This window comes from Strix uralensis, chromosome 3 (genome assembly GCF_047716275.1).
Source record: "Strix uralensis isolate ZFMK-TIS-50842 chromosome 3, bStrUra1, whole genome shotgun sequence".
NCBI classification, from domain to species: domain Eukaryota; kingdom Metazoa; phylum Chordata; class Aves; order Strigiformes; family Strigidae; genus Strix; species Strix uralensis.
The window spans coordinates 94117393-94142947 of record NC_133974.1 but is presented as its reverse complement, the minus strand read 5'-3'; the positions used below and the strand labels follow the sequence as shown (position 1 = coordinate 94142947).

At 58.8% G+C, this 25555-nt stretch overlaps 2 protein-coding genes across 8 annotated transcripts in view; both read right to left on the bottom strand.

The window, feature by feature from the left end:
* Window positions 1-2533: 2533 nt before the first annotated feature.
* Window positions 2534-15623, bottom strand: CAPN11 (calpain 11). 4 transcript variants are annotated; one of them, XM_074863433.1, is made up of 22 exons: window positions 15552-15623; window positions 12301-12583; window positions 11806-11875; window positions 10252-10370; window positions 9975-10108; window positions 9631-9799; window positions 8960-9043; window positions 8788-8873; window positions 8509-8583; window positions 7945-8105; window positions 7696-7865; window positions 7470-7481; window positions 6996-7207; window positions 6833-6872; window positions 6501-6566; window positions 6099-6156; window positions 5936-6000; window positions 5009-5077; window positions 4799-4877; window positions 4219-4335; window positions 4085-4143; window positions 2534-3835 (listed from the first exon to the last, which is right to left on the bottom strand). In XM_074863433.1, exons 2-22 carry the CDS (start codon window positions 12544-12546, stop codon window positions 3809-3811), a joined length of 2118 nt encoding a protein of 705 aa, XP_074719534.1. In that variant the 5' UTR covers window positions 12547-12583; window positions 15552-15623; the 3' UTR covers window positions 2534-3808. The 4 variants fall into 4 exon arrangements, with proteins under 4 accessions (XP_074719534.1, XP_074719535.1, XP_074719537.1 ...); XM_074863434.1 differs by having other exon boundaries at window positions 15548-15612; XM_074863436.1 differs by lacking the exon at window positions 15552-15623 and adding an exon at window positions 15277-15304.
* A 2420-nt stretch (window positions 15624-18043) lies between these two features.
* Window positions 18044-25555, bottom strand: part of TMEM63B (transmembrane protein 63B) — a 50133-nt gene continuing 42621 nt past the window's right edge. For 3 of the 4 annotated variants that reach the window (XM_074863427.1, XM_074863429.1, XM_074863428.1), the window contains 7 exons: window positions 23050-23115; window positions 22748-22910; window positions 22475-22580; window positions 22158-22325; window positions 21902-22017; window positions 21587-21667; window positions 18044-20538 (listed from right to left, as the gene is read on the bottom strand). In XM_074863427.1, the coding sequence (XP_074719528.1) occupies window positions 20374-20538; window positions 21587-21667; window positions 21902-22017; window positions 22158-22325; window positions 22475-22580; window positions 22748-22910; window positions 23050-23115 (865 nt within the window). In that variant the 3' untranslated portion in view covers window positions 18044-20373. Of the gene's footprint in view, window positions 20539-21317; window positions 21373-21586; window positions 21668-21901; window positions 22018-22157; window positions 22326-22474; window positions 22581-22747; window positions 22911-23049; window positions 23116-25555 lie in introns of all 4 variants that reach the window. The other variant, XM_074863430.1, reaches the window with a different exon arrangement.

Sequence of the window (25555 nt, the reverse complement as noted above, 5' to 3'; positions counted from 1 at the left end):
CTGCTCCCCGGGCTGGCGGTGGCTGCAGGATGCTCCCAGCACCTGGCTGCTGGTGCTGGAGGGGCGAGGAGGATGGGGAGGGGGTTTTCCTCCCTGACAGCCCTTGCAGCAGCAGGGACACCACTGAGCCTGGCCGGGAGCTGTGAGGCCATGCCAGTGGCAGCTGCTGTCCACGCACATGCCCTCAGCTGTGGCTCTCTCCAGCGCTGGCTCAGGATGCTGGTCTGGGCCACGGCCCCCCGCCTGTCGGCTCTGCTCAGACAAAGGCCCCTTGTGCCCATGGGACTGACATTCCTGCAGCTGCAGGCCTGGGGCAGAGCAAAGCACAGCCGAGGGGGAGATGGGGCCAGAGCCCGGCTGCCGGGGCAGCTGGTGGGGCCAGGTGGGGACGGGCTGTGGTGCTGCCCCCCCACCATGCCTGGAGGATGGACACGAGCAGCTGGTGGGAGAGGGGGACCCCAGGATGGGCAGGCAGTGCTGGGCTGCAGGGAGACGGGGCACAGGGCACAGGGTGTGGGAGGAGATGCCATGATGCTGGGGAGCAGGAGTGGTGGTGCTGTGCACCCGTGGGTGCTGCCTACCCACCTTGTGCACTCCCACCCAAGGCAGACCTGTGGGGTAGGTGTGGGAAAGGCGGGAGCGGGCTGGCTCTCACTGGCTAGTGCCCATCGTGAGACAAACTCAAAGCTAATAGCCGTTTTGGCCACATCTGACCCGCCGCTCCTCTTGCTCCTCACCTTACAGCAGCATTTAAGGACTCTGCTGGGCCTCCTCCTTGTCCCATTTGCAATGAGGGGGATGAGCCAGGCTACTCTTTGTGGTGTTAGCTGGCAGCTGGGGACCCCCCCCCCCCCCCAACACGGCCTGCCGACCCCCTGCCGACACCCGCCTGCCAGCTGCTGGGGCCGGCGAGGGAAGGGATCTGCCAGCTGGCGCCCAGAGGGAGGGAGGGAAGGGGCTTCTGGTAAGGCTACGCCCGGGGGCACCTGTCATCCCAAAGCCAGGGTGTCACCCTGCCCTACAATCGGGCCTGTGTGTGTGTGACGAGGCCCTGCAGCTGGGACAGTGATGACAGCTTTGCTTGCTTGCCCCTGTGTCCTGCCCTCACCTGAGCCCTTGTTTCCCAGGGGCTTTGGGGTGGCACGGAGGAGCAGGGAGCCCAGGCTGGCAAGCTGCAAGGTACCCCCACCCCACGGGGGGCAGCTCAGTTCACAGATAGCCAAGAGCCAAGCGCAAGTAGCCCACCTCCATCCAGCCCTGGGGAGCCTCTGGAGGGCAGTCTGGGGAGGCAGATGGGGGATTGCTTCCTCCTGCAGTCGCACTTCAGCAACCCTCCATGCTCTCATCCAGGTTGGCTTGCCCCAGAGCTGGGTGCTGTGGGGAGACTGTTCCCAGAGAGCTGGGCTGGCACAGAGGGCACCCACATGAGGGATATTAAGATGCCAGGAGGGTTAAGGTGCACAAGAGCACTCCTCTTCCAAATGCTGAGCACCCCTGGGACCATCTGGGCTGTGGTGCCTTGCTGGGCTGTCAGCAAGGGGCAGGATGCACACGCTGACAGTGAGTCCTGCTCTGAGCCACGAAGTGAAAAGTCCCACTACCCAGTCCTCCACTGTCATTTTCCTGGAAAGTTTTTGCCTCCAGCTGAAGCCTGCATAGCCTCAAAGGAAGCAGGAGAAAAAACCGACCACCCACAGCTCCTACCCAGGGTCACATACCTCATGTGGTCCCTTCCAGGGTCCAGAGCTCCAGGCTGCCCTCCACTCCCACCCGCTCCATGGTTAACTCCATCGTATCCAAGCAGACCCTCTTTCCCTTCCCCAACCTCCCCAAGACACCTTTCTTTAAGAGCAGACCCCAGCTCTGCTACTAGCAGAGGAGACCTTGTGGCAAGTAGCCAGCCAGGACAGCAAACCATGACCAATGTTAATCCACCCTCCTGCAAAGTCCACAGGGCCAAAGCCAGCCTTGCTGGCTGCCTTCAGTCGCTGGTGAGGCAGGGGGATGCCAAGTTTAAACTGCTCCAGCCGCTTGCATGGCAGAGGCACTTAGTGGTGCCCTGAACAGGCCTTTGGGACACCGTGGCTGCACCCACTTTCCTGGGGCAGAGGCTGGGGTAAAGATGCCCTGGTCTCCATCCCAGCCCAGCACTAACACACTCCTCCCACCAACGCCAGGGACCAAGCACTGGCTTTTCTTTCACTTGAAAAATCCCTGGGATAACTGAACAGCCCTGCTAACAGAATGCTGCTTGCTCTCGTTTTGAAGAGCAGTGCTTCCTTACACATCTCACACCGTGCTGCCCCTTTGTGTCAGCATTAGGACCTCCCTGCAAGAAGAGGCGAGTTTTATAAAATCCTAGGGGATATGGAGCCCTCCATCCCCACGGCAAGACCTGTACCTGGTGGTGCTCCTCTACCCCAGGCTGGGCAAGCAGCATACCTTGGGCTTGGCTCCGCATCTCATCCCCCCAGCCCAGGCCATGGCAAGTGGAGGGAGGATGCGACGCCCAAGTCACTGCCCGGGCCACAGGTCCAACAGATCTCAGTTTATTCCCGGAGTGCGCAGTGAGCGGGGTGAGGAAGCGGAGCTGCCGGGTGGGCAGCAGTGGTTCTTGCTGCAGGCGCATCCTCCAGCGACAACAGGGGTCTGGGGGAAGCTAACTGCCTGCCTGTCTGCATCTGCAGCGCAAAGGATGGGCTGTTGCCCACTGCCAAGCTGGAGCCACCCTGTTACCCCAGAAGGCGTCGAGGGGAGTGGAGGAGCGCAGAGAAGTGCAAATACGTTGGCACTGAAGCCCATCTGCACTGGGCAGAGGAGCCCACGGGAAGAAGAGTGTAATAGCGTGAGAGGGTGAGGGAAAGGGAGGGGAAAAAAATCTGTATGCAGAACAGCCCCCCAAACCACCACCCCCTCCTGTCTGGGGGAAGGCAGCACCTCTCAGGTGCTGGCAACCCCCCAGCCCTCCTGTGGGCCATAAGCAGGGGCAGTGGATGCCCCAGGAGCTCCCAGAGATGGGAGGGAGGTCAAGCTGCAGTGGTGGCATTGCTGTGCTCACGCAGAAGAGAGAAGCTTCCGCTGCACTACAGTGTGGCACGTGTTCATGTGGCAGGGGAGCCCCCAGACATTCAGTGCTTGAGTTGCAGAGCTTGACCCAGCGGTGGGGCAAAGGCAGGGGCATGGAGGTGGGAGGGATTTGTTGAAGGCCACGCAGAAAGAGCCAGTGGGCTCCACGCTTTGGTCATGCTTGGTGATGAGTGCAGTGCAAGGGCTTCAAGAAGAGTATGGCCCTTCCTCCTCCCAGAAGGCCACTCTGGCTCCCTGGGAACCTGCTGCCTCTGCCTGAGCAAGGCAGTATCTGTGGATGCTCTCAGGCATGTGCAGAGCCAGTCAATGCATGCCAGTGGGGATGGGATAGCACTGGAGTCCCCCCTCTTTCCCCTGCAGCTCCTGCCTCTCCCTGCTCTGCAGCCAGCCCCCAGCCTGCTCCTTCACTCCCGCCAAGCTCAGTGCAGGGACGCATGGGTACCCCAAACTGCTTGCCCTCCTCCTGTTCTAGGGTGGGGAGAGAGGAGGTAGGGAGCAGAAAGAAGCGCAGCCTAGAAGAGAAGAAGGGCATCCCCTGCCTGCCTTGACCCCGGTCCACCAGAGAGGGTGGCTTGAGGCTTGCTGGGAGGCAGGGCTGGTGGCTCAGCATGGGATGGAGCAAGGGGGAAAGAGTATCCTGTGTCCACAGATCCAAGGGGAGGCACTTGGAGGGGGTCTGGCCCGTCGGGGTGTCCCAGCCACAGCGGATTTGTCGTGGCTCCTAGCCGCACATTGTCAGCAGCAGCCACTGGGAAGGAGAGGGAGAAGAGATGAGAAGGGGCTGGTGCACTTTTGACATGCCCTCCCATGTCAACTTTGACAGCCCTCCAAGAAACACAGAACTTGCAGCACTCATGTTTTCTCATCTTGATCTTATGGGTTCTTTCCCTACCAAAGGGCCTGGAGGGCTTTCTACCACCCACCCTAAGGGCCCCGTTCACCCTAGTGCCTTGTCCCCTTGTCTCCCACCCCACCTCCCACTGAGCTGAGCTCTCACCTCAGTGAGGTTCATGACAGCGGTGCCAGTGCCATCGGGGTCCATGCTGTGGAAGAACCCTGCAGGGGCACAAGAGCAAGGTGAGCAACACATCCCTCTGTGCCTGCCCTCCCTGCCCCAGGGCCACCACTCACTGAACATGGCCTCCAGCTTCACGAGGCAGCAGACAAAGTTGTCGAAGTCCACACCCATGTCAGCGTCTGCATAGCGGGCCACCACCACCTGATGCAGCTTGTTGTTCAGCTTGAAACCTGCAATGCAGAGAGCAGTCAGTACCCCAGGCAGGCAGGAGAGGAGGGTGTAACAACGAAAGTCCATGCCCCCACCCAAAGGGGCCACCAACCCACCCAAGGTAGGGCACTGTGTCCAGCCTCAGCAGGAAGAGGGGATGCTCTCCCTGAAGCCATATGACTAGTTAGCTCACTGATCCACCCCAGGCCTCTGCTTCGCCAGGATGGGACCCTGCAGGTCAGAGGAGGACAGAGGTTGGGACCACCCTGTGTGTGTCCCTAACTCCGAGGCTGCAGCACTTGGCCCAGCTGGGATGAAAAGAGCCTGGTGCAGACACGGGGTACAACTCACTACCGCAACAGGTTGGCTCAAAGCACACAATATAGGCTGGTTTCACTCTTCTCGAGCTACCTGGGACAGGGCTCTGACAGCAGGAGCCCCTTCCCCAGCTCCCAGCCCAGCCCCATCCTTCTCCAGACCTACCGGCTGACTCCAGAGCCATGCGCATCTCATAGGAGCTCATGGTGCCCGACTTATCCAGGTCATGCTGGCGGAAGATCATCTGCAAAAACATCACAGAAGACGGGAAGGTCAGGCTCTCCTGTGGCCTCCAGCCTGGCTGTCCCCTCACCCTGCTGCCCCAGGAGGGGTGCTACCCCTGTACTGTGAGCCATGTTCCCTGCTCCTCCTCACCAGCCAGCTCCGGATCTTGTTCCACAGGATCTGGAACTCCACCAGCCCAAGGCGGGCACTGCCATCTTTCTGGAAAGCAGAGGGTCAAGGAGAAAGCAGCCAGTAAAGTGGGTGGCGTAAAGGTAAAGCCATCAGATCCCAGCCACCTGAGGAGACAATAGCCTGGCCACACTTGCCCTGCCTAATTTCCCCCCCGCAACTTCTCCTCTCTGTCCTACAGCATCAGCAAGATCAGCGCCTGCAGGGGAAGTGCAACACTTAAACTAGCTGCCATGCCACTCCGCAGGAACAGCTGTGCTGCTGCTGTAGGAAGCACATTGCTCTGTTGTCCTTGGAGCAAAACTGGGCTGGCCTTCAGCAAAAGGGGATGCTGCAGGGCCAGTCTGGTGAAGGGCTCGGAGGTGCTCCTCTACCCTCACCTGACCCCTCAGCCGCATGTCCTTGTGCAAGCAGGAACACAGGCCATAGCTCCTGTTGCTTTACACCTCTCATCCTCAACCACTGGACAGGATGGTTTGGGGGGAAAGAAGCCCAGAAGCCCTTGTTCCCTTCGAGGAGTGCCTCGAAGGCTGGGTGGCATCACGGCATGTCAGGCTGGGCAGCCTGTGGGGAAGGGAAGCACAGGGAGCTTCCTCCCGGAGGGGTTGAAGGTGTGAGTGAGGCTGGGCTGGGCTTCTGGCAGCAGACCCAGGCCTCAAAGCAAGCAGGTGAACTGACGGCCCTTTCCAAAAAACCTGCTGCTAAAGCCCAGGGGTGTAGGGCAAGTGGCCCTGAAGCCACAAGGACCCCCTCCCTTCCATCCTTCCTTTCCCTGGTTGAACAGTCTCGGCACGGCTGTAGAGCTGAGCCCCAGCTCCTGTGGAGTTTTGCTGCCGGCAGGCTGAGCACCAGGGAAGCTGGACCCCGCCTGCAGCACCAAGAGGATACGTCCATCAGGTTGACCATGTTGCGGCAGGAGTCCAGGCTGAACCCATCTGTCTTCAGATCTTTGTCTGAGGAGGAAGGAGGGGGTTGAGCACATGCATCAAAAGCCAACCTGCTGAGCAGGCCTGGGCTGCGGGGAGCAAGGGGTGGGAAGAGCAGCGCTTACGTCTAGCAATGACTCTGTTCAGAATAGTCCGGAGCTCGAAGACACTGATTTCCATGTCCTGCAGCAGAAGCAGAGTTAGCAGCATCCCTTGCCTGCTCTTCACCCCACTTGTGGCCATTCCCCCTGCTCCTGCCTAAATATCTCTGCCTTAGTCACAAGAGATCAGGGCGCCATTGCATTTCCTGCATGCCCAGAAGAGTTTGGGCCACAGCTGGATGCCCCTTCCCAAAATATGCTCCCGTCACACCACCCCTGGGAGCAGCTGGGCTGAGCTGCAGCAGAGATGGACTTGTCTGCAGGATGGGCCTGAGTGAGTGTGGGGTGGGCTGGAGCTCTCATGGCCAGGGGTCCTGTCCCCTCCCCAGGCCAGGGCCCTCCAGAGATCAGCGCAGCCATACCCACCTCCCCTGCCAGCTGTTGGAACATGTTCTTGAAGCCATCCTCTATGTCATCCTCAGTTATTTCCTCCTGGGGTGACACAGGTCAGAAAGAAGAGGTTAGTGGTCAAACTCAGGCTCTGCCCTGCCTCCCAGACTCAGCAAACCCAAACTGGAAGGGAAGCTATTCTTTGTTCTTCTCATCTTTGTTACTTCCCACATCCCCATCACCTTGACTCTGCCAGCTCCCTCCAGCCACAGTGACATCCCAAACCCAGGCAGCCACCTCCTGCCTGTAGCTCGCCCTCCCAAGCCCCAAGGCCCCAGCACCAACCGAACCAAAGCAGCAGCTCCTACCTCATCTGCCAGATCTGCCGAGATCTCCTCGTCCAGCTCTCTGGGGGCAGAAAGAAGGAAAACAAAGTGATGAGTGCGCTCCCCAGCCAGCCGGCTGCCTGCAGCGGGGAAATGTCCCACTGCTCACAGACACAGGGTATCCCTGGGCCAGGCAGGGACTCACGCCGTGTCTGACTGCTTCTCGGTGAAGACCCGCAGGACGAAGTCGGCCTCCTTGTGTGGCTCGAAGGTGGAGGGCACAACGATGTACTCGCCGGGGGGCAGCCGGATCTGGTTGCTCACCTCCCGCAGGTTGATGAAGGTCTCAGACCGTGCCCGGGACTGGTTTCGCAGGAAGAAGTCCTTCTTCAAGTGCACGTTCTGGCTGCCCTGGGCCTGGGGGAATGGATGTGCTTGTGGACCACAGCCTCGCAATGGCAGGGGACCCACAGGGAGCGGCGGGACCGAAGCCAGACATCCCTGCCCTGCCCACCCCAGCAGGATCCATCCCTCCCACATGGAGGTGCCCAGCACCCAGCAGCACCCTAGCCACTGCCAGGGTGGTGGGAGCTCCCACCCATGGGTGCAAATACCCATTCCTGCCCACTCTTGCACTCCCCTCCAAGAGGGGGTAGGGCTCCAGCAGCTCAGAACATACCTCCTCAGGAACCTGCAGGGAGGAGAGAAAAGGGAAAAAAATCAGAATCCCAGTACTTGCCCCCATCCCTTACAGGTGCAGAGAGCACAGGACAGGGGACATTAACCCACAAGCTGGCCAAATCAGGTGGGAAAGGTTTCCTTGACGACTGGGGTACCAGGTCAAGGTGGAACTGGCAGGGCTGAGCCCATCCCAAGGAAGCAGTATTGGGGTGGGCAGGAGTTACCTCGTAGACAGCGAAGCCGATGGTGTGCATGTCACCCCCCACCCGCCGCTCCCGCCGCCGGTGCTTCTGCATCAGAGCCACCAGAAAGCTGCAGGCCACCTCATCGTCCCCAGGGTCGTCATCCTCTTCCAGCAGCTTGATCTTAAACTGGGGGTTGATCCAGAATGTGGCTGGTAGGAAGAGGATGCGTGGATGAGACTCCCGGCTCCATCACGCTGCCAAGAGCAGAGACGTGGAGGGGAGAGGTACCTGGGTGATTCCTGCAGCCCCCAGCAGTGCTCCCCCGGCGCCACGTGCCCTCGAACACCTGCGTGTGCCACCTGCTGAGCTCATCCTTGGTGAGGGCATCGGGGGTCAGGTTGCAGATCTCCAGCCTGGAGAACTCCCTCATGAAGTCCCGGAAAGACATCCTGCGGGAGGCAGGCAGGGGCTGAGGCCAGGGCATTGCTTGGTGGGAAGGAGGAGAGCACAAGCAGCTCTGGACCTAGCCAACATTTTGGGAGAATTAAGTGACAGGAAGATCTTTCACCCTGAACAGTTATAGCTCATTTAAAGCCCACTGTTTGGTTTGGGGAAGAAGGGATGTTTAGCCTTCCTAGATGTTTATTTTGCATTTAGCTGGGCTGAATTTCCTTGAAGGGAGGAAAATTATTAACTAGATCAGATGAAAAAATGCTAGCAGGCTGGAAAGCTAGCTCATAAAGGGAAGTCATGTGTTTCAGGTGAAGTAGGACTGCGGGATCTCTCCCCAGCTCCTGTGCTCCTTCCCAGGCTGGCTGCTGAAAGAGAGCAGCACTTTGCTCTGGCACTCACCAGAACTCTCCATCCTCCATCTTCAGCTGCAGCTCTTCCCTGTCGCCAGGGTCAATGTTGTCCCACTCAGAGGAGCTGGAATAGCAGGAGAGAGACATGAGGACTACTCCAGGTGAATCGAGAGCACTTCAGAGCTGGCCCTCAACTGCCCCCCTTGCTGATGCAAAGGGCAGTGCGTGCTGTGAACTTCCCCTCGGCAGTGCCGTGCACTTGATTGCTGTGTGTGCAGTGCCCGCTGGCCTGCCAGCAGCGGGACAAAGTTCCATCTGTCCAACTCACCCATCGCTCCAGGCTCCGGTCCACTCCACCTGACCCCAGGGGTTTCTGATGCGGATGAGTTGTTCCTGCTGACCTCGGTAGTTCACCTGCCAGCCACCAGACACAGGAGGTTGAGCCCATGCCACTGGCCAGGCTGTTTTATTGCTATTGAAGTCTCACATAGTCAACTTACATCTCTGAAGGCTGTGACAGAATAGGCGTGGCCCTTCACCAGCTTCTTGAAGGTCACCGCTTCCATATCAAAGGCACTTGTGATCTAAGAAGAATGTGCAAAGCTCAAGTGAATATGATTAAATTCATGTATCCCTACCCCTACCCTCTACCACATGGAGACTTCCCCTTGCTTTGCACCGCTCCAGCCAAGAGAAGCAGCAGGTACCAGCACTCTCTGCTCAAAGGCTGCTGACTGAGGACAATGTAAAGACAGTTTCCCAGCCAGAAGACCCTGAAGATCCATCAGGAAACCACCCAAAGTTCAGAAAGCAAGAAAAGGATTTCATGGGAGGGAACGGATGGAAAACCCTGGTCCAGATAATTCTCAGATGCTGATGTAAGACATGGCCAGAGCTATAGGCAGGCCCTGGTTCAACAGTCCACACTTGGGATGGACATTCCTGCTCCATCCAAAGGAGCCCATTCACAGCAGCTGGGCTGCAGCCCCAGGCGCTGCACCCGGGGACTGCCACGCTGGCTCTGGAAGGGGTGCTCTGCTAAGAGGGGAAAGAAGTAACCTCCCACCCAGTGTCCCAGGGAGGGGTCTGCTGACACAATCCTGGGCTGCAAGGCCTCGCTTTTGGTCACCACTGGGGCAGAGCCCCTGGCTCATCCCAGCACACCACTTACGTCGATGGAGCAGCCCAGCAGGGACCCCCTCTCCAGAGCCTTGCGGATGATGTGACCCATGTTGCGCGGTGGCCGCTTGAGGTCATACATCTCTGCCACGCCGCCGGTGAAGTCCTCAAAGCCCTCGGTGGTGCTGCCCCCCGAGAGCGCCTCGTAGCAGCCGTTCAGCCTGAGCACCAGCCAGCGAGAGGGGTGTGTGAGGTGACAAGGACGTAGCACACTGCTGCTCCCCAGGCACCCAGCATAAGCAGGGCCAGGGGTAGAAGACACCTTCTCCCCTCTGCCCTGCACAGTGAGATGCCCTGTCCCCCACCCGCCCATGCGTCTGCCGCGGGGGTACCCACTTGGCATAGGCTTTCTCCAGCAGAGCACTCCAGAACTCGGTGCACTCCGCCGAGTGGACAAACAGGAGCTCCCCGTCCTTGGTGGGCAGCTGGTCGTCCACCACCACATCCACCCACTCACCGAACTGCCAGATCTGGGACATCAGGAGAGAGCGGGGTGAGCTCAGAGCATCACACGACTTGCTCATCCCTAGCCCAGAGGGATGGCCTCAACCCACTGCCCTTCCCTCCTGCCTCCAGACCTCCAGCTGTGGAGGGCCAGGAGCTCCCAGCCCACCTGGAAGTGGAAGATGCCGGCATAGTCCTCCTGAAAGCTCTGCCCATGGGGCACCACGCGGTGCAGGAGCTCCTCGTTGAGCGTGAGGGAGCCAATGGCAGCCAGCAGCCAGCAGTCGCCTGGGCAAGGAGAGGAAGCCGGTGTGAGCACCCACCACGTCCCTGGCTGGGGAGGGTAGGTGGTGGATGTGTAGAGGCCTGCAGCGTGGTCTCCTTGAGAACATTTGGGGCTCCCCAGCTCAGAAAGTGTGTGGAGAAACCAGAGAGGGTCCAGCAGACAAATGGAGCGCAGGGAGATGGGCTTGTTCAGCCTGCCTCAGGGAGAAGTATTAGCTCAAGGCAACAGGGAACGATCCTGCCTGCCTTGGAGCCTGTGTCCACATACAGTCAGCACCAACACCCCCCTCCTGCAGCTGTTTATCTAGACCCTTTGGGGACTCATTCATATGACTGCCCTTCACATCTCAGACAGGGAGTTCTGCATTTAAAAAAACATTTATCAAGTGAGAGGTTTAATGCTGCTTCCCCAGCTTCTCAAATTATGAGCAACATCACCGCACTCTTCCTTCCAAGTGCTCTTAACCACAAGTGCTGCTCCAGGCCAGCACTGTGCTTTAAATTCTTTGCCTTGGTTCCCCTTTCTCTTTTGCCTTTGAAGCCTGTCACACCTTAGCCTTGAGCCTGGATAACCTGTACCAGGCTGTGGTTTGACAAAATAGCATTTCAGACTTTTTAATGAACACCACTGCAGTGCTCCAGGCTGTTACGTGCTCCAGTTACCACCTCAAGTTTGTTCTAATTGCTGGATGTATTAAATGTGGTCAGCCCTGAAACCGGCATGCTATGTGTGCTAAGGTACACAATACTCCCAATCAAGTGCCCAGCTTGATCCAGATCAGGATGACACTCCTGGTTGTACCCAGATCTGGTTCTGATGACCACAGAACCTCAGTTGCCAGCGCACCCAGCCCATTAACACCGCTCTCCTTGTCTCGGTGCCTTTGCCTTGGGAGACATGCCTGGAGAAATGACAAATCACCACTTGTACTCCATAGTTCTCCTCTCAATTCCCTTCTCCCACACCGCATTGCTTCGCAAGCACTTTGTCATGACCAGCACACCCTCGCCTCAGTTTGTTACTGTCATTCAGCTGCCATCCCTCACCATTTACCAAAGCAGTGAGCTCGGTGGAGCAGCTCCTGGTGTTGTTGACGGCATGTGTCAGGCATGGATCCACCTGACATCTCTCCTGATCTTAGCACGGTCAAGCTGTGCACACATCAACCCATTTTTGTGAAGCCTTAACCTAGGGCCACCAGGAGGCACAGGGTGTCCCCCACCTTCCAGTTTCCACCACACTGAATGGGAAAGGAGCCTTTGGTACAGAGATGGTTGTGCAGAGGCTGGCATGAAAATGTGCTGCATGGGCCTGGGGAAAGGTGTTGTGAAACTGGTCCACTGTCAATCTTACAAAACACCTCTTCTCCAGCCACACCAACCCTCCCCAGCCACTGGTCTCCAGACCAAGGTCTGAGAACAGAGCTCCAGCACTCACCCAGAGCCCCCTGGCAGATGTCCGTCCGGGTTGCACCGCCAACAATGAACTGAGGGTCATCCACTAATTCCTGCAGGAGGAGGAGAGAGTAAGATGCTGGCGTTGAATCTCGGCAGGGCCTGGGCTTCAGGGGGGCTGGCACTCGCTGCAGCTCTGACTTGGGCGGAAGGGTATATGGTCCCTGAGAGATGTACCCCACCCGCCCTCTGCCACGGAAATCTGCTTGACTGCAATCCCAAGGCCATCATGGTAAGGCAAGCTCACAGTCTGCTGCCCAGAGGAAGCAGGGCCTGCTAGACATGATGCTTTTCTGAGCAGACACTCATGGGGCATTGCTCTAGGCCTCTGGGAAAGGAGGTGATGTAGCGTTTAAGGGACTTTGAGCACCAGAGGAAAAGGCCAGGGCCAGGCTGCAGCTTGGCAAACCATGTCAATGCAGACATTGCAGGACAGGGATGCCAGCCCAGCCCGAGGAGAAGCAAGCCCATTACTTACCGATGGACGCTTCCACTCCACCCCTCGCGTCTTGCTGGAGTGTGGCCCCAGCTCCTTGAATCCGAGGGCAGAGGGGCCAGCTGGGAACTGGGGATCCCTAAAGAGGGTACCGCTCTCAATGCACTCCTGTTTGAGGGCCTCATAGTCCTGGTTGAGATACTTGATGGCGTTGTTGTGCTGGCCAAGCCCCTCAGCTTTCAGGCGGTCCCTCTGCAGACGGGCAGCCATGCCACCAAAGGGCATCATAGCCAGGCACCAGCAGCGCTACCTTCAGCTCCGCTCCCTGCAATGAAACGGGCATGGCCGGGCTGAGGCAGGGTCTGGTACCCATGCACATCCCTGGGGATGTCAGCCACAGTGCCAGGCTTGGAGGCTGGATCCCCAATTCCCCATTGCCCCCACAGCAGGGACCTCCTCTGTCAGCATTGCTACGGGGCAGCGAGCAGAGCCTGCACACGGAGCATCCCCAGGGTGGGCCCACGTGCCAGGAGGTCCTCCCCCATCCCATCGCTGGCAGCAGCCCCGTTCTGAGCTGTGGCCTCCAGCCCAGCCCTCACAGCCCTGCTGTCTTTAGGGGACACCAAAGGAGTAGAGTGGCTTTGAGGGCTGGCTGGGAGGAGGCAGCCCGCTGGCAGCCAGACCGTGGCTCTCTGGTCCTGTCCCGTCCCTGCTGCACAGAAGGGCCGAGCCTGGAGGAGTGTCAGGCGCTTTCCGCCCCCGACTGCCTATCTTCCCGGCACAGCTTTCTGGGACCTTCCCTCATCCCGGCTCCTCCTCGCCCGTTGCAGCAGGGAGAGCGTCAGCTGCCACCCCGCAGCTTCTCCCAGCCCCTGGCACCTCTCCTTCTCCCTCGAAAGCCGGGGTGGCTGCCTGAGCACTGAGTCAATAGGGCCGGGAAGGGAGGGGCCCAGCAGGGCGCAGAGAAAGCTCTATCTATGGGGCCGGTGGAGGATGAGGGAAGGAAGAGGCAGGAGGGCCCCTCCCGGCACACACACAGGCAGGGTGACTCAAGCCTCGCCAGCGGCCAGCGGAGCAGCCTGCAGGGAGGCACCGGGGAAGGGATGTGGGGTGCAGTGGGGCACCCCGGCACTAGGAGACCGGGGCAGGGCAGACCCCACAGAGTCCCCCCCTCTGCACCAGTGCCTCGCCCTGGTGACAGCTTTGCCACAGGCCTTCCTCCGGGGAGGTTTAACCGGCAGCTCACCACCGGGCGCTTCGAACAGGCAGGACACAGCTGCCGGGCATGCCTGGCCCCGCAGCCCTGCCCCACTGCACCCGCTGCGGTGGGGCAAGCCCCAACGCCCCTCCCTGCGCCCAGCTGCCTCGGCCCTGCTCAGGCATCCACGGCCAGAGCCGGCGCTTGTGCCCACTGCACTGCCCAGGCTGGAAGGGGCCTCCGGGGGCCGACTGGTCCAACCCCCCATGCAAGCAGGGTCACTGCACCAGGGCCGTGGGGCAGGTGCCACCACCGGCCTTTGCAGCTTACCCTGACCCATTCCCCAGCAGTCTCAGCTCCTGCTCGGCGGGACTGGTGTTGAATACTCTGAATACTCTGAATACTCTGCGTGAGGCAGCAGAGCAGTTCCCGGGTAAATAATCCAGGAGCCAGCAACCCACTCAGAGCAGTGGGCTAGGATCCCAGGGGAGCAGGGTGCAGGCTGGCTCCAGAGAGGCAGCTCTCTTCCTAAAGTGCTGTGATAGCTAAGGGAGGGCAGGCAAGAGCAAAGAGGGTGCAAGCTCTTGGCACATGCATAGGGCATAAACCTGGCAGTCAAGGGGCTGCCCTAACTAAAAGCTTTTCAGGAGGAAAATATACTCCTCCCCATCACTCCGCCTGCCCTGGGATGCTCTAAACACACTATTCTTCTCCAAGGCAGCGCCAGCTCTTCTCTCCTCTACAATGGCCCCAAATCTATGGAGCTCAGCCCTTTTCCATCACCTCCTCCCTCTGACTCCTGCTCTGCTGCCAAGCCTCTTCCAGCAGCGAGGCACTCGTTGTCTGCAGAGCTGGCAGGATGGCTCCTCCAGTCCGAGCCGCTGCCCAGAGATCAGGGGGGCTGCGGGAGGAGGAATCCCAAATCCCAAATGCAGCCGCCCGTACAGCCTCCAGTTCCCACCTCCCCAGCCCTCATACCGCAGCCTGCCGAGGGCCGGGGAACTCCCCCTGCCCGCAGCCCCTACCCAGGTCCCTGCACCCTCTCCCACCCTGCCTACCGGCACTGGACATGGCCGCAGACACGGGGAGCTCTGTGCAGCCCAGACATGGGCACCGTGTGAGTTATTCTTAGCTCTGTGGCTCAAAATACTTGGGAAGGTTGTATTCAGTGGCAGACGGAGGTCACGCAAGCGCAGAGCGAGGAAAAACATTTCAGACCCCAGGATGGGACAGGAACTACATTGCCTTAAGCAATGGTGTTGGTTGCTGACAACTCCCCCAGACTGATGCTGAAGGACGCTGCAGGTCCTCCACGGGGGACGAAAGGCCGTGCAGAGACAAACCAAGCCCCCGGGGCAGTTTTCCACACCAGGCAACATCCAACCACAATATGATGCTTTCCAGTATTGGAGGCACCTCTGATCCCTCCCAGCTGGGAGCAGAGAGACGCTGGTCCCCGCAGGGTCCCTGATACCTCCTGCACCTCAGTGCGTACTGAAAAACCCCTGGACAGCATCGTAGCTAGGTCCAGCCAAAAATGTCTGCAGACCTCTGGTTTGCCAGCTGCTCCCGGAGATCGAAGGAAGGGGGAGCTGCCTTCCTAAAGCCAGCCAGGCCGAGCCCAGACACCGCATCGTGCCGCATACCCCGCTCGGGGCGAGCAGCCACAGCCGTCCGTAGGGTCCCACACTGCGCAAAGCAGCTCCCAGGCCCTTCCCAGCCCCTCCGGCTGACAAAGAGCCTCACTTCCCACAAGCTCCCCTTTATGTTCCCGCATCCCCCCGATGAGAAGCGGCGTTGGCTTGGGGTCGGCATCGTACCCCGGGGGTCGCTGCGGTACCCGATTTACTCGCCGCCCTGATTGGGAAGACGCCGGGTCTCTGCGGCTGCGTTACCTACTGCAAAACTCCCCGCGGATAAAAGGGGATGGAGGGGTGGGGGTGGGGGGAATACGCAAGCCGGGAGGAGCTCACAGTCCGGGGGAGCAGCCGCTGGGCAGCGGGCACCGCCCCCCCCCCCCCTCGGTGCTAACCCCGTGCTGGGGGTCGGATAAGGGCGAGAGGATGGGGATGGGGAGCGGGGGGAACGTACTTACGGAAGCTGCCGCCGCCACCGCCCTGCCCGCTTCAGCCCAGCCCGGCCCGGCGCGGCTCGGCCCGGCCCAGCCCTGCGGAAGGTGGGGTTTCGCGGGCAGGATGTGCGAGCAAAGCCGGGAGGGAGGGGGAATTAAAGGCGCAGCGGCCGCTCAGCTCCCGGGAAGGATTGTACCGGCGCTGCTGGTGGGGCCTTGGCTGCGGTCACCCCTTCCCAGCTCCCGGGGATTGAGGGCTAGCGCCGGGCTGGGCGAGCTCCTTCTACCTTTGCTCCGAGCAAAGGGCTTGGTGCACACGGAAACCGGGGCAGGAAGGAGAAGAGTGAACAACTTTACCCTGGGAAAGAGTTTGGGGGTGACATGGCACTGCCCCATGCTGCTGGCACCCCAGCTTAGCTGGGTGAAGCTCTGCACTGTGCCTTGTCCCAGGGCTTGTTGACCTGGTGCCAGGGCTGCGCACGGTGGTCCTGATGGGTGTCACCCACCCCGTGTCCCTCCTCCTTCCCTCGTACGTGGGGAGGCTGCGTCCACACCACCTCGCTCCTGCCAGCCCAGGCAGTCACAGCCAGCACCCACCCCACCAGCTGCCTCTTGCTGATGGGTGCCAGCAGGGGCCACCCCGAGCAGGACCCATTGCCCTGGGGCTTCCCCTGTGTGCCCTCCCACATCGGGGCTGCCCATGCGTGCCCTCCATGACTCACCACACGGCTATGACAAGTGGTGCCACTCCCGACAGGCCTGGCCACAGCGGGGCTCGGCAGGGCACCGCACAGCCCAGTGTAGCGCAATATGGCTTTGTCTGGCATGGCATGCCATGGCATGGCCCAGTGTGGACCATCACAGCTTGGCCTGGCATGGCTTAGCCCAGCATGGCAACCATGGCTCAGCACAGCATGGCTTGGCCTGGCGTGAAGAGCTCAGCAAAGCTCAGCCCAGTTCATCACGGCCTGGCCCAGCCCCACCAGCCCCAGCCCCGGGGAGGAGCTCTGCACTGCATCCTTCTGGTGCCAGGGCTGAACAGGGTGATCCTAAGGGGTATCACCAGCCGTGGGGCTCCTTCTCCTCCCGGTGTGCCTGGGTGCAGCTGGGGAGGCTGTGCCCGTACCACCCCACTGCAGGCGCTGGCACCCAGCTGCTCCCGCAGGCTTCGCAGAGCACCTGCTTTCCAAACCACCCCGCCTTGCCCCAGGGGGACAGATGCTTGCTCAGTGGGGAGCAGGTTGCAGTGGGACCAGGAGCTGCATCCTTTGCCCCAGGGAAGGGCAACAACGACATTCAAAACCAGCTTTAGCATGGTCCTGCTTGTGCCTGAACAGCTCTGCCAGGTTCTTCTCTGGCCTTAACCACCACTGCCCGCCCTGCCCGCTCAGAGCCACCCAAGCCAGTGCCCGACCTTGTTGTGACCCCGTTCTCCTCTTGTTCCATCTCTTGCCTCATTAGCCCTTGGTGGCCTTTAAAGCTGCTTTCACAGCTGACTCTCCTGCGGTAGGAGAGAACTCCTGTGTAATCGTGTCACGCAGGCTGTCCCATGTCCTGCCCCTTGCGCTTGGGAGCAGTTTCTGTCAAATACCTGCATAAATACCTGCGCAATTTCCTTGTTCCCTTCCATCAAGCTTCCCTTTGCAGCAATGCCTGCAGGGACTTGGCAGCACTCACCATTCTTTTCGGGTCTTTGGTTCTCTTTGTCTGTGCTCAGGCCTTGCCTCCTCCCAGTCCTTTGGCTGCGGGCTGCCAGGGGAAGGAGAGCTTTTTGTCTCCCGCTCACGCTGCACCGCTGGCATATGAAGACACAGAGCCTGAACACAGTGAGGTGGGAATGGAGCTGGCATCAGTTGCCCATCTCTGAGGCCTGCCCCACACCTCACCTCTGCCTTGTGCCATCCTCCGAGCAGCGGCTGCTGTACACAAATTAACGAGCAGCCTGGGAACCACCCCAGCTCCAGCCAGCACCGGAGAGCAACAGGGAGCAGTCCTGCGGGCTGGCTGCTCACTGCCTGCACCCACATAGGGGATGGCTGAGCTACAAGCAGCAGCACATGGCAGGAGAGCACTCGCAGTCAATCTGCACTCCAGGGGTCTAATACCCTTCACCCTTTCCTGAAGGCTTTAGCTGTCCACCCAAACCACGACAGGGGACAGGCTTCTGGACAGAGACGGCAGGAGCGGCCACATAAATTGCTGTTGGGACCATAGGGTTGGGCTGACATCTGCCACTGAGGCCACCAGCAAAACCCCTCCCCTCCCACACCATTCCCAAAGCATCTTCCCCCATGGCAGCCTCAGCGCAGGCAGCTCCCCACTCACCCGCTTGCAGCAGCAAAGCCTTTGATACTCTGCAAGCCAGAGGGAAAGCCCACTTGGGCCGGGAGAGCACACAACCCCCCACTCCTTTTGCACCACGCATGCTCCTGCAGCCTGGCTGCAGCTGGGGTCCTCTCCTCCCAGGTCCCAGCCCCCAGACCGCACCACAAAGAAAAGACTGCAAGAACAATAGCTCCTTTTTTTCCTTTTTTCTTTTGTACACAAATATATACAGGGTATTATACACATCTCTACACAGACAGTGCCACTCAGAACATACAGCTCTCCGCGGGCAGAGCCCCGACGACCACAGAGGCAGCCCAGACCACGGCCGTACCTACAGAGACTGGAGCATCCCAGCCCGCCTGCTGGACTGGGGGCAAGGGCGGTATGTGGGTGCAAGAACAGGGAAGCAGGATCAACTTCCTCCCCACCCCAGCCTGGTAGTGGACGTGCTCATTTCATTTCTAGGCTGTCCCTGGAGGGGACGGGTGACCCTCACCGTGTCCCTCTGCACCCACATGTGCTCCAGCCCCAGCCAAGCCCTGGGAGCTGGGGTGGCCTGCCCTCCCCATGCATCAAAGACCCACATCTCTTCCCCTCTGTACCCCCATTCCTCCAGGCCTGGGATTCCTATAGAGAGGTGTACAGAAAAATCAGCTATGTCCTCCCTGGAGCAGCGCCCCGCCTGCTCAGTGTTTCTGGCTCCCCTTATCTAATGGGGGGCGAGAGAGAGAAAAGCGATGGGATGTGACCACCCTTCCCTGGACTGGAGCTGGGCAGGGCTGATGCTTCACTTGTTCAGGTGTATTAAAGTGCTTGGAGCTCCAGGGCCAGCACGGGTGATTGAACAGGTAAATGACTGTCCCCTTCCACCCGGCCCATCAGACCCTGGAGGGCACGGCCCCAGCGAGCCGGAGCAGCACCCACAGACGACAGGCGAAGGGAGGGTGGTAGTATACGCAATGAGCACCAAACAGGATGGTGGCAGGGGGTGGAGGGAAATAAATATAGCTCAATAGCAGGGAGATTTATTATTTTCCTTTACATTTTACACAAGGGGAGGGGGGAAGCAAATGAGGGCAACTGATCCTGACCAGAAACCTCCTCACAAGGAGCCTTCAAACAGGGTCAGACCTCCCTGCAGATACCAGCAGCTCCAATACACCTCTCCCCTCCATCCTGTCCCCTCACTGCCTCTGGCACAAAGCTATCACCAGGGAGGGGGCAAGGGCAGAGGCAGGGGAGGAACAGTCCCCCTCTCAGGCTGGGTGATGACCGGGGAGCCTACACCTAGTCAGGGCAGGTGAAGAAAGCCAGCACAGGCCCACAAGGCTTTTGTGCTCCTGAAGATGGTATGCTTGCTTGGAGAAGGATCCCAGGGGCTGCTCTCCCAGGACTCCCTACCTCCCCGACCACCTCAGCTGGGGGAAGACCCTGCAGCAGCTCAGGGAAGGCAGCCCTGGGGCCCTGTCAAAACCAGGCAGCGCTGACGCCAGAGGGTGCCAAGGGCCTGCAGTCCAGGATCCTTTCTCCCCTCTCCCTAGCACCTAAGAGACCCCCAGCACAGTGCCTCCCCCCAAGTCACTGGGCCTGACTGTGCTGCACAGACACAAGGTAGCGAAGGGGGTCATGGTACCACGCAGGGGACAGGTTGATTTTTGTTTGAAAGGGGAGTAAAATGTGCAAAAAAAAGCCACTTAAAATGATGCTGCAATCCCCTGCCTGTGCCCCTGGGGGAGGAGGGGACAGGACCTGGGAGGGGAGAGGCTGCCTGCGCCTCCTCCTGCCCATGAGAAATGCCCTCAGCACCCCTCACCCTGCGAGGGGCTGCCCAGCTCATACCAGCTCCACGCCCCTTCCCCGGGGTGATGCCACCCTTGACCACAAGGCCAGGCTGTCACCTTCCCTGGGGTGTGTGTGGGGGATGGAAGTCTCTGTCACCCCCCATGCCTGGCATGTTACACAAAGTGGATGCTGCAAGGAGTTGAGAAAGGGCATGTACAGGGAGAAGGTGCAACAAAAGCCACCCCCCTCCCTAGGTGGGGCTTCCAATACACTGACTAAAGCTTTTAATTTATCACCTTCCTGTAAATCTAATAAATTAATGTTTCTTGCCAGGAGGACAGGGGACAGAGGGGCCTCAGAAGACCCCAAAGGTTCCCCTTGCTCCCCTCCCCACAAAACACCCAGCTGTCCTCATCCCTGCAGGTCCAAAGCAGCACCGCGGGGGTCACAGTCCCCCTCCTCCCCAGCCCCCGGGGTTTTGGGGTCTGGGGATGCATTAAAGAAGGTAGCTAGTAAAGAGCATGGCCGCCGAGCTGCCGGGCCGGCACAGGGGTGGAGGAGCAGGGAAATGGAGATCTTGTGGCAGGGCCCCTGCCCTCACTGAAGGCAGTGGCCCCGGGGCGCAGGCGGGTGGGCGAGAGCAGCGACCAGCACCCTTGGGTGCCTCTCCCTAGGTCTCCGTGCGCACAGCGTGCCCTGCTCCTGGGCCTCCTTCCCCTCCCGCCCTCCGAGGTCCCTACTGGTGGATCTCATTCTCTATCAGGCTGTCCTCACACGACTGGAAATCCGTGTCGTTCATGCCGTCTGCGTTGATGAGCTCCTCGTCCTGCGACCCCTGCTCCTCCGACTCTGTCGCTTCACCCTCCGGTGAGGAGTCCTGCAGCACTTGGGCGATGTACTTCTGCCGGGGCCAGGCGAGCGGTGGGGAGAGAGCAGAAACACATGTGAGCCCAGGGGGCTCCTCGGGGCAGCAGAGCACAACATGCAAAGCACCATGCAAGAGGTTGAGCGTGGGGATATGCTGGGAGGGTGAAGAAGGCTCCAGACTCTGTGGGATGTACCAGGAGAGGGAGTAAAAGCGAGGCTGACTTGGCCCTGCAACAGTGCATGTGCCAAACCCCAGCAGCCCGTGACAGGCAGCACCCCCAGGGAGCCAGGGCTGGGAGACCATGGGGCTTCTCAGTTCTTTGGAGCCCACATGGACTGGAAGACTGTGCTCCCTGTTTTGCCAGTGGACATGTCCCTCTGAGCCTCTGCCTGCCTCCTGTGGGGAATCTCCTTTTGGAGAGATGCGGCTGCCCTTAGGTACGTGGAGCCTAGGAAGGAGCCTGGGTTACACGTGCACACCCCAGCTCTGCTCTCCTGAGAAAGCAGGAGGTTCTGCTTTACCCCATCTCTGCATGAACCCCCTGAACAGCTCTGCACAGACCCCAACTAGAAAAATCTCATGGTGGAAGGAAGCAGCTGGAATGAGCTAGTGAGCCACGGAGAAGTTCAGAAAACTGACTCTGGGATCTCAAGAGAGCTGGGCAGGGGAAGGGAGTCCCCAAAGCACTTCTGTGGCCTTCAAGGCAATGCCCACAGAGACCCCTTTGCATTAGCACTAGGACCAGCCTGGTGGGTGACAGCCTTTGCTGACGGGCAAGCGTGCAAAGATGCAGAACGAGAAGGGAGACTGACCCAGCTGGATTCACTGTCCCAGCCGAGAGAGAGGCAGAAAGTAAATGCACAGCATCTGAAGAGCAGCGGGAAAGGGTTGTGTGTGTGGGGATACACTTCATCACCCAGCTCACTTCAGCACCCAACGCTTGCCTCTCACCCTCACTGGGAGACTCCGGGTGCTGCCTCAGAGAGGTGAGGAGCGAGGTACTCGGACAGGGAGTTACCTCCCCCTTCCCAAACCCCGGTAAGGAGCACGCCAGGGCATGGAGGTGGGGACAGGGACTCACAGCTGATTTGGGAGCTGGCAGACTGGTGGCAGGTCTCCCGTTCTGCCTGTTTTCTATGGTGTCCACCTCCGTGTGGTCAATCTGGAGAGGAAAGGAGAAATTGAGAGACTGCCAGGGCAACACATGTGCTGTCCCACCACAGGAGCAGCATACAGGCAGCAGGGACAGCCTCAGGACTGCTCCCTCTTTGAAGCCAGGGTTGAGAGGCTCTGCTGAAGAGCAGTATGGGCCACCCACAGAGACCCTACTGCTTCCCTCCTGAGTTGTGCTCCTAAGGAAAAGGGTCCCACACCCCCACCCAGCACTCCGCCTCACCTTGTAGTTGTGAGCGCTGAGGTATTTGAAGTGCCCGAAGCAGACGTGACACAGGCAGATCACAATGGTGATCACGAGCACCACAAAGGTGAACATGGAAGTAGGGGCCAGGAACCCTACGGCAAAGGAAAACCGAAGCGGTGGTGTCAGAGGGATGCTGACCATGCTCCGTGGCTGGGGGCTGCTAGGACCACAGCCTGCCCTGGGAAGCGGCTCTGTAGAAGGCCAGGAGCTGGCACCCCAGCCCGGTGCTCACCTGTGCGCATGGTGGAGAAGAAGAGAAGCCAGAAGAGGCAGAGGATGGGGGCTGCCACCACCTGGTTCACAGCCCCTGAATGGATCTTCTTATCCAGCTTGGCAGGCAGGTAAGCGTAATACAGGTTGTATCGGTCCACCAGGTGCTTAAGCAGCATGTACATGAGCCCTGGGAGAAATGGAGGGATGCTAGCACAGTGGGAAATCAGCTTCTTTCCTAGTGCCTCTGACCAACAAGGAGTATCTCCCCCACATCACCCTTCTTGCCTCTCTGCCTTGAGCTCTCCCCAGTCTCTGACACAGGGAGGTATCGCTTACCAAAAGGGACGATGATGGGGCAGGTGATGCTGTATGTCATGACTACAGTGAAGACACACATCATCCAGGCGTAAGCAGCCCCAAACTGGAACTCGTAGGCCTGATGCTGCAAGACGGAACAGAGACCCATCAGCATGACCCTGGGAGCCGAACAGGGGTGTGCGACACACCCAGCTGTACGCGCAGCATCGGGCAAGGCCCATCAGGGTCCCATTGCAGCACTCCCACCCCTGGGTGGAGGCCACAACCCACCCCTTCAGCCCTGCTACATACTCGTTTGACATTCCTCCGCTCGGCGGCCGAGCGGGCCAGGCAGAGGCGTATCATGTACATGAGCAAGCCGGGGATGCGCAGCAGGTCCATGGCGTTCCCGATGAAGGCAGAGGCGATGACATAGTTGACAAAGAAGGCCCCGTTGTCCGGCAGAAACACACATCTGGGGAGGCAGAACGAGAGCAGGCTGCAGGAGGTGCCCCCCCCTTGCAGGGCAGCAGCCGGGAGCCCCCAGTACACTTGGACGCCAACAAGAACCTCCCCCCATTACAAAGAAGGGCCTTCTGCCCAACTCCACTTACTCAAATCGCACGGCGGCTTCAGCGAGGAATTTTTTGTCAAACAACCAGCGGAAAAACACATCCAAGCTGTGGAAGAGGCAGGCAAGAAGAAAAGAGGAACAGTCAGAAGCAGCAATAGACAGACATGCTCATGCAAGTATGTGGAAGCTGCTCTAGAAGGACCTAAAGCTCTGATCAGAGACCATTTTGTTCCCTCTTGGGACGTGTCACCAGCTATTATGTAAATCAGACACAGGGAAAAACAGTGCAGCACCCAAAAAGGGATGTAAAGCTTCCCACTCTCATGTGTGTTCTCCCTTTGCCCTGATCCTATCAGTAAAGTATTTTCCTCTCTGTCTGGGCACAACATCCATGCAAGGAACAGGTGACTGACTCTACAGAAGGAACTGGTTAGGTACAAGGTACGCTCCAACACAGAGAATAAAAAAAAAATCCCTCAGGAGAAACAAACCACATTTTCCTCAATTCTGATCTTTTGATATAAAACCGTCCAGTTCTCTGGCACCTCAGGTACTGGTGGAGTACAGAGCTCCAGAGGCAACAGCAGGGGGACCGAGTCCTCAGAAGGAAGCGCTGTCTGTTTACTGGTATGTGGTCAAAATGCAAACCTTCTAACAGCATTCACCTGCCTACCTCATAAGGTTACATGCAACAAGGCATTTTTAATCTGGCTGGGAAACATTGCTGTAGTCACCCACTGGGATGGAAGATTATTCTGCCGCTATCAGAGGGTTTGTCTATTCTTAGGAGCTGCCTGACTTCACCACTGAGGGGCTCTACCCCAGATCCCGTATTTAGGGGAGTGTAGATCCCCCACCCTATAATGTGTAAGTAACTCCATACCACAGTAAGGACCCTCTGTCCCACTCCCAGCCCCCAGTTTTTCACAGAATCATCAAGGTTGGAAAAGACCTTGAAGATCACCTAGTCCAACCCTTAACCTAACATTGACAGCTCCCAGCTACACCATATCCCTCAGCGCTATGTCAACCCAACTCTTAAACACCTCCAGGGATGGGGACTCCACTACCTCCCTGGGCAGCCCATTCCAACACCTAACAACCCATTCTGTAAAGAAATGCTTCCTAATATCTAGTCTAAACCTTCCCTGGTGCAACTTGAGGCCATTCCCTCTTGTCCTATCGCTTGTTACTTGGTTAAAGAGGCTCATCCCCAGCTCTCTGCAACCTCCTTTCAGGTAGCTGTAGAGGGCGATGAGGTCTCCCCTCAGCCTCCTCTTCTCCAGACTAAACAACCCCAGTTCCCTCAGCCGCTCCTCGTACGACATGTGCTCCAGACCCTTCACCAGCTTCGTTGCCCTTCTCTGGACACGCTCGAGTAATTCAATGTCCTTTTTGTAGTGAGGGGCCCAAAACTGAACACAGTCATCGAGGTGCGGTCTCACCAGTACCGAGAACAGGGGTAAGACACTTCCCTGTCCCTGCTGGCCATGCTATTTCTGACACAAGCCAGGACCTTGGCCTTCTTGGCCACCTGGGCACACTGCTGGCTCATGTTCAGCTGGCTGTCAATCAACACCCCCAGGTCCCTCTCTGACTGGCAGCTCTCCAGCCACTCCTCCCCAAGCCTGTAACGCTGCTGGGGGTTGTGGTGGCCGAAGTGCAGCACCCGGCATTTGGCCTTATTGAAACTCCTACAGTTGGCCTTAGCCCATCGCTCCAGCCTGTCCAGGTCTCTCTGCAGAGCCTCCCTACCCTCGAGGAGATCAACACTCCCACCCAACTTGGTGTCATCTGCAAAGTTACCGAGGGTGCACTCGATCCCCTCGTCTAGGTCATCAATAAAGATGTTAAACAGAAGTGGCCCCAAAACCAAGCCCTGGGGGACACCACTCGTGACCGGCCTCCAACTGGATTTAACTCCATTCACCACCACTCTTTGGGCCCGGCCATCCAGCCAGTTTTTTACCCAGCAAAAGCGTGTGCCCATCCAAGCCACGAGCAGCCAGTTTTGCCAGGAGAATGCTGTGGGAAACAGTGTCAAAGGCCTTCCTAAAGTCAAGGTAAACAACATCCGCCGCCTTTCCTTCATCCAATAAGCAGGTTTTTCTTTCCTCACACTGTTTCCCTACTCGGCCACTGTTCAGTGCTAGAAGCCCATGCACGGCTGTTTGCCACAGGGCATTTCTATAACCCCTGCAGAAAGATTTGGGGCTCACATCCAAACAGATGAGCACTGCCGCAGCCTACACATAACTAACCCACCCAGCTGAGCAGTGCACCCTACTCAGTTCTGACTCAAATAGGGAATTCACTAACTTTTTGCAAAATTTGGAGTGCACACTGAGCACAGAGGTAGGGAGTGCCTCCTTCACCAGCAGACCTCTAACAGACTTTTCACATGCGTCCATCAACCGTGCTAATTTTTGCTGCATTATTTGTAACACCATGGCACATGTCAGTGCGTCTGCAGGTTGATTCTATAGGCTCCTAGAGACCCAGTCAGGTATGGTTTGGCCTGGCCCCCCAACAGAACTGAACACCAC

Bases quoted from the DNA above. Each gene is read 5' to 3' on its own strand.
- CAPN11 (XM_074863433.1), bottom strand. From the start codon at position 12,546: ATGATGCCCTTTGGTGGCATGGCTGCCCGTCTGCAGAGGGACCGCCTG. The intron at 8,584-8,787 runs GTGAGTTGGACA...CTGCTATTCCAG, and splicing joins ACCGGAGCCTGGAGCGATGG to CTCCTCTGAGTGGGACAACA. The intron at 5,078-5,935 runs GTATCCTCTTGG...TCTGCTTTCCAG, and splicing joins ACATGGTCAACCTGATGGAC to AAAGATGGCAGTGCCCGCCT.